Source organism: Ischnura elegans, chromosome 3 (genome assembly GCF_921293095.1).
Source record: "Ischnura elegans chromosome 3, ioIscEleg1.1, whole genome shotgun sequence".
In the NCBI taxonomy this organism is placed as follows: Eukaryota; Metazoa; Arthropoda; class Insecta; order Odonata; family Coenagrionidae; genus Ischnura; species Ischnura elegans.
The window spans coordinates 121,800,492-121,808,424 of record NC_060248.1 but is presented as its reverse complement, the minus strand read 5'-3'; the positions used below and the strand labels follow the sequence as shown (position 1 = coordinate 121,808,424).

At 43.3% G+C, this 7,933-nt stretch overlaps 1 protein-coding gene across 1 annotated transcript; it reads left to right on the top strand.

The window, feature by feature from the left end:
- Positions 1–1,964: 1,964 nt before the first annotated feature.
- Positions 1,965–6,571, top strand: LOC124156461 (cuticle protein 21.3-like). Its single transcript, XM_046531025.1, has 2 exons — positions 1,965–2,019; positions 5,763–6,571. The coding sequence occupies exons 1-2, from the start codon at positions 2,011–2,013 to the stop codon at positions 6,360–6,362; spliced, it is 609 nt and encodes a 202-aa protein (XP_046386981.1). The 5' UTR covers positions 1,965–2,010; the 3' UTR covers positions 6,363–6,571.
- Positions 6,572–7,933: the final 1,362 nt, after the last annotated feature.

Below are 7,933 nucleotides of genomic sequence, written 5' to 3'. Positions count from 1 at the left end.
GATTAGTGATGACTTGTCACTTTATTAAAAATGCATAAATAATATGAATTAAATTATTCCAGTTCCATTATTCAGTTGAAAATCGAGTATTCTACCTTCGGCATTTTTATAGCTAGTAATGGAATAAGTATTTGCAAGTATGTAGATTTTAGACTACGCGTTTGCTTAAACACGCAAGGCTCTATGGGGCTGGAGAGCTCTTCTTACAATTATCATCCACATTGATAATTGCCATTACTTTCCTCTTCATCGCTTAGATATCCCACTGAAGGGGAGTTTCTATGAACTCGGTTCTAAATTACAAAGTAAAGAGCAATTGGACGAAGTATACTATTTATTACTTTTTATGTTACATAATTTTTGCAATCCACTACTTTAATAAGTTTGGAAAGATAAACTATTTTCATCTACCGATATGTAACTATTGTTTCAACGTGGAGACGTCTGATACCTTGAATTGCTTGAATTTAAGCCTACTCAAATTTCACATTAAGATCTAAATTTGGTCTTCCAACACTTCTTTCGCCTAATGGCTAATATTCCAAAGCCTGCTCTGGAAGCCTCACCCTTGGTATTCGCAATACATGCCCTTGTCCTTTAACTCTGTATTCCCTTAAATTTTTCAGAGACCGGCTGAGCATTCAGTCTTTATATTATAAAGGGAAGCATAGAGTGACTATTTTTTACACTAGAGTTTACACCTGAAAGCAATTTAAAATGGGATTCTCATGAATTGTGGTTTCATTTTCATGAGAGTTTCCATGACGGAGGAATTCCAAGTTTCATACTTTCCAGCCAGTTAACTATTATCACTTTATGTTGATTCAAACCCGAATAAATATTTGGACGATGAGATACTTGATCTTGACATTTGATCTATTTATCACGAAGCATTATTCCTATAAGAGTGGATTTTGTTTTTACTTACGAGTAAGGATCTTAAATTTTAAAGGATGATTTGTAAAAGGGAGTTTACTTGACAAAATTCAGCGTTGACTCTAAATGGATCTCTTGAAACAAAAGGGTATAAACTGCTAAATTTGAGCTAATTTGATTACTTTTGTTATTCCTTTGAAATTAAAATCATTAATTTTTCTACTTATTTTATTATTCCCCACGAAAACAGCCTTAGGTTCACAAAGAATTTAAAATATATAGTCTCATTCTATTCCTCAGAAAAATATTAATTTAAAAAAGTTCCATTCGCGATTTTGGATGACAACGCAATCGAATACGAGCGATGCATTTTGGTGTTTATTTTTTCCTTTTTTTACCCCTGAAAAAAAAATTTAGATAAAAATTTCAAGTTTGAGATACAGGTTAATGTACACAATGGTTATCCCGTGTACTCTGGAAAATTTCAAGATCATAGCTTAAGCTTTAGATGATAGATTAAGTACGCAGAAATTTCATAATTTTTATAACATGGCATGCGACATAATCGTGTATTTCAGCAAAGAACTTGTTGAACATAAGATTGATAAAATTAATCAAAAAATACGACGAAAAATTGTGTGATTAAAAAACCTTAAATTTAATGAGTCGTCAGAGACGCTATAAGAGCATTTCCTTGAGTTTCCTTTAGCGACGCTGGTACTTCGAGGGTTAAACAAGTTATAAGGTATTAAAATAGACCGGTCGACCAGGAGTAGCACATCCTATCTATCATTCGCCAAAAAAATGTGCTTCTGCGCTTCTGTGTTCTAGAATTTGTTTCCAGTGATTATTTGGCAGGCGTCTAACTCATTCCCGAAGCCTTCCTGTGTAAGAGCAAGGAACACTCGAGTGGTCCCCCTCAACTGGAGGCGAGGGGCGGACCCCGGAGGCTTCGCCCTCTCACCGCCTCCGCTCCACGCCTCCCCACCTTCCCGTCCCTCCGGTGGGGGCCTTGGGTGGGGAGATGGAGCAAGGGATGCTGAGGCGTGGTGGTGAGCACTATAAAAGGCCCGTCCAGGCCACCGCAAGAGTATTCTCTCGAGCAGCTCTCAAGGGTCCAACAAACTCCTCAACATGTACAAGGTAAGGATCAGAGAGGTGTCCGTCCAACGGTCCGCCGGTCGCTCCCCGCGCTCTGCCGCCCGCATCCGCCGTCCTCGTTGATCGCTCCTCCAGCATCGCGTCTTCGTGTGTGCGGCTGCCGCGCTCTGTGTTCGCGAGGAGCGACGGATGGGAGCGGTTTGAGTGGTGCACTCAAGCGCCCCTTGTGGATTAATTCTTTGTGCCTCAATCGCTGAAATGGAAAATAATCGAGTAGCTGGTGATAGGGACAGCCGCAAGCATCAACCTCGCGCGTTGAAATCTCCTCTGATTTAGCGTGTTGAAATCTCTATCGTATTCTCGCGTTGGAGTCTTCGTAGTATTCGGGCGTTGAAGTCTCCACAGGTGGAGCTGTTTCTCAGTACCTGCTGTGAACTTACGAAGGCGAACGAAATATAGAAAGCAGCCACACCCAAACCGAATACTAATTTATTTATACGTATCTTGATTATAATTCACGTCGCGTAGCGAATTTCAAAATTTATTTTTTAAATGCTACCTATAGGTCATTGCCCGCATTTATATTTCCAATCTTATGTCCCTGTGCCGCTACTCTAGTGGATCACCCTCTAGGATTAGGTTCATTTTTCTTACAACGAGAAAGGGCATCTTTTGAACGAAAAGATAAAGAACAGCGATTCTTTCTCCCAAAGATATCGGTATATAGTTGAGGGCGAGACAACACCGTCGTAACATGGACAAAATTATAAGAAATTGTAGTTTTTCAGCCTTTGCAAGATAATTTATCTTTGCCTTCAATGTCTTCGTTCCAGCGCAAATGTGTCAAATGTGTCGTAGTGTACCAAAGTACAATTATTTATTATCTACATTTGGTTGTTTGGAGAGAACTCACGGAGGTGTTCACCAATTGAAATACTTCACTATAGTTAAAAATAGATTTTTTACCCAGAAGACAGCATTGCGAAAATTTGGGTAAAAAATCGGATGTAGCCAGCGGAAACCGACATTAATTCTCACTTCGAGACGATAAGTTCGACCGAGACATTTAGATAATGATCCATGACCCAGAAACGATCCGTCCGCAGTGACGCAATGGGCGTGAACGCTTTTGGACTCCCACCCAGAGTCGTTACTCCCATCGTGTGTATTTACCCCCACCTCCAGAAGGCGACCTTCCCCCACCCGGTGGAACTGGAGCGCTGTCGGTGGAAACTGAGGGACGGATAACATGCTCCTTTTCTCCCATCCATTTGCCCAGTAAATCTTTTATAATGACTGTACTATATCAGCTTCCCTTAAAGGAAAATGGCTGTCGTTACTCGTTGTGAAGTACACCAATATATTTTTCGTTTGCTAAATTAAAAATAATTTACTGCACAAATCAACAATTAACTTCCTTGTTTTCACTTTGATTCGTATTCTTGGTGCGAAATCGTTGTGGACACAATTTTTTATGCCCTCGCTGAAATAACCCGGTAAATTACCCTATGTCATGTGTCCCAATAAATACTGCCTTCAGTGCCTCAACCACATTATTTTGAGTCTCCAATTCCTGGCATTAATTTCCGACTATCGTTAAAGCTCTTGTTGGAGTTTACATTAGTTCCTCACAATTACCTCCACTCTTATTAAATCTTAGGTCATTTAGAACCTCGTGGAAGAGAAATTAATTTATCTTTCCTTGCGAGCAGAATGCAGTTTTTTCGTTAAATGACCTTTTCTTAATGTTGCTTCCTCCCGTTCGACCGATACTCACTCGCGACGCGTTATTTCTCCAGAACTGACATATCAACTTGAAATTTTCAGGTTTCATGGGCATTCAACATTTTCCTGTCCCTTAAATTTGAAAATTAAAGCTCAGTATTTTATTAGATCGTAAATTTAAATTTTTGAGTTACAATTTACGAGTTGGCAAGGGTATGAACCCTGCAAATTTCAGGGTGAGATCTCAAATGAAATCCTCAAAGCACGAGGTTACTCAGGGAAAATAACTGTTCTGAAAGAAAGGAACCCCTCGCCCTGAATGTGTGTTATCCACACGCCCATGGCTAAGTCTGGGTTGAGCTTTATCCTCACCGATTTAAATCTACTTTTGGGTTGGATAAATGAGTTATAGACCTCAACTTCTAAACATTAAGTAGTTCCGAAAAAAGTAAAAAAAGTGACCGCTAGAGTATTTGTTATTTGTCCCCTTAAGAACGCGGCGTTGGAGTGTTAAAATCAAGACTTGATCGCTCTTATCCTCCGAGTCATTTGGTTACCACATCGCTCCATTTACCCAGCGCTTTTGCCCTCATTGCGATGCCACGCCTATCCATTGTTATCAAGCGCCGGGAATCGAACTCCCACCTGCAAACGCCCGGTACTGTTGAGTGATGGTGGAATGCTCCCCTTTCTCGCCTTTTGGGTCGTTTTCGACGGGAAGTGGGCGTGGCGGTTGCGCAACAGAGGGCGCTGCAGTCGCCGATTGTGCTCGAGGGAGGGCGTGGCCCGCGGGGAAAGGGATGTTTCTCGAATTCAGCGAGTGCGATGACATTCATAGCTCTCGATTCGGAAAACGGGGTGAACAGAAACAGCAGGGTGAGTGAGCCTTAAATGTGCTTACGTAACTATTACTAGACAAGTGCGAACAATTTAAATTCTCAGTTGAAATAATTTAGAGTGAAGTAATTGAAAACTATTTGCTTTGTGAATATTTTTATTGATGGTTGTATACGCCTGTGCGTGCATAAAGTTTTATTTTAGTCGCTCCATGTAGATGGAAGAGTTAGATGCCACCTTTGATACGTACTTTACGTATTACTAGCGTATCGTACATTTTATTCACATTCTGCTAAGTAAAAGGGGTTATTAATTTCTAGAAATGCAATTAAAAACTGTTAACTTGCACAGGAAATCGAATCGACGAAAGCTATCCACTGTATTACAATTATCCTTTTCCAAATCCATATCCACTATGAAGCGATAAAAATGCAGGTAAACTTTCTAATTTGTCGAAGTCCTTAGTCCCTTTCGTAAACCAAAGGAGTCCGCTCGCATTCAGCCTCTCTTCATATCGGTCAATTTATTGATTCATCTCCGCCATGTCAGTGCTGATCCCCTTCACTGTGATACTATCGCGATACTATCTTCCCCCCTGTTGACGAGATGTGCTAGATTGCAATGGCCCTCGCGAAAATATTTTGTTTGTATTGATAAGCACAGAGAAAATTTAGTCGATGCAAGCACGTTGGCTGAAACTAGCGGAAAAATGATTGCGCGCGATATTGACATTGTGGGACATAAAATCAACTCAGATATTAATTACCTTTAGGAAAATATATCGCTGCAGATAAAGGCTTTCTGTAGAGTTTCGGCCTGCGGTGCAATATGCACTACTCTTGGAACTGTATATCTGTCAGCCTTTAAAGATAGTTTTGTTTTTTAGTTATCTTCCAATCCTACGGACGGAGAGCTGTATTTGAAGCGCCAATCACTCCGCAGGCAGCAAAGATAGGCCAATCTCTGAAAAGACTCCTGGGACTTGAACCCGGTTTCACAGACTGGGAAGCTAGTTCTCTAGCTACCACATGAATTTCGATCCCCAAGCAATCCCGAACGCTCATTATTTTCTATTTACACGATTGTAGTCCTTGGTTACGCGCCAGAATTACATTCGAACGATTCAAGCACACTACGCCAGGTCAATGAATTTTCCCGTGTCATTGTTTCTGTTGCAAATCCGTTTCCAGTGAGTTCAATGTCTTTTTCTTATCTCTTTGCAGTTTTTCCTCATCGCCGCCCTCGTGGCCGTGGCTCAGGCCGGAGGCCCCGCCGCCTACTCCACCTACGCCGCCTCCGGCGACTACGGTAGCGTTGGCTCCACCCACGAGAGCACCGTCAAGGGATACGGAGGCAACAGCGTCGTCTCCCAGTACTCCAAGGCCGTCGACACCCCCCACTCCTCCGTCCGCAAGTCCGACATCCGCGTCTCCAATGACGCTTTCGCCTACGCACCCGCCGCCTACCACGGCGCCGCTTACGCCGCCGCACCCGCCTACTCCGCATACCACGGAGCCGCTTATGCCGCTCCCGTCGTCGCCCGCGCCGCCTATGCCGCACCCGCCTACTCTGCCTACCACGGAGCCGCCGTCGCCGCTCCCCTCGGCGTCGCCCGCGCCGCCTACGCCGCACCCGCCTACTCTGCCTACCACGGAGCCGCCGTCGCCGCTCCCCTCGGCGTCGCCCGCGCCGCCTACGCCGCACCCGCCTACTCTGCCTACCACGGTGCCGCCGTCGCCGCTCCCCTCGGCGTCCACTACTCTGCCGCACCCGCCGTCGCTCACCTTTCCTTCCAAGGACTTGGCGCCCAATACGCCTGGTAAATAAGTCACCACCATCAACACCATCCGCACCACCTCGGCACCCGACCTCCCCCCGCACCAACAGCGCGCAATGGGGAGGTGAACTCCGCAGGCGATGACGACGGAGACGAAGGGCTGCCAGCCGGCGATCATCCAACACTCCGGCACCCTCCTTTATTATCATTATTTTTTGTAAATTATGATCAATAAATTAATTCGCTTATCTTAAATTTATGAATTCTTACAATCCCCTTGCATCGGTATCGGTACATGGGAAAGAAACTGGCCCTTGTGCCCTTAATGTGTGAAATTCACGCACCTCTGTCATAGCCTGGGGTCAGCTCTACCATTACCTTCCCAACCAAATCTTCAGGTTGTAGCATTGATTATCATCCATATCAGTGGTAAAGATTTTAAAAAGTACTATACCTTTTTTAATTTTTACTATGGATTTTCACGAAGTAAAGCCTGAAACCATCGAGTTTATCATATCAGTGGTTCCCTGAAGTTAGAAATGCGAGGATTCTACGCTCTGAAATTTAATAATGTACGAACCACCTCCATTTTATCACTTCAGATAATTACTTACCGTCTTTTCCACAATTACGTTCAAAGATGATTAAGGAAAACAGGTGGTGTGTATTAAGACCTATTCAAGGCTCATGTAAGCATAATCACGATCAGCGGGCGTCGCTGTCAATGCTTCCATTTTTTGATATTTCATAGGCGTTCTTGAAAAGTGAAGACCTGATTTTTGTGTAGGAGTTTAGAGAAAAGGCTAAAGAAGAGTATGATCTGGAATATAGCGCTTTGCGGTGCAGAAACTTGGGCGTTGAAGAGGTGGACCAGAAATGGCACTAGGCCTTCGAGATGTAAGATGAGATGAGCGAAGAATGGAGAGGGTAGACGAAGAGGAAGAGGAACGACGAAGTACAGGACATGGTGGGCGAGGAGGGAAAAGTTACAGATGAGGTACGGAAAAGACAAAGGGTTTGGATTTAACGAGTACTGAGCGGGAAGGGGTTGTTGAAAACAATATTAGAGAGTAGAATGTTGAGTAAGTTAGGGAAGGGAAGAGAATAGCATTTATAGATAGAATGAAAGGTAATAGGCTTTCATGTGAAGGGAAGAGTGATGTATGAGTCGGGAGGAGATACCATAGGGGCTAATCTGCAAAATTCTCCATGTAAAACTACCTGCACAGGTCGAATATTCTCAATAATAATATCAATTAATTATTCAGTTTCTTATATACTACTTATCTCTCCTGATGCTCTTGCGGGTCCGTAGTCCGCGGATAATAGGTGGTGGACCACTGCTATACGCAATAAATCGGTCCAATAGGCGAACGCGAGACAAACTTCTATTGGTGATAGTTAGCAAATTTTAATTAATAGTTTTATTCCGCATTAAGCCATGAAAATCTGGAGACCCCAACGTGACTGCTTGCTTGTTGATGAAAAATTAGGCTGGGAGCCGCTACAGAATCGCTACGCCATGGGCTTAGATAATTGAGCAATTGGGAATAGATATATTTCAGAGCGAAACGGAGAACATCGTCTTAGAACTCTCTATATTTCCAGCAGCGACAG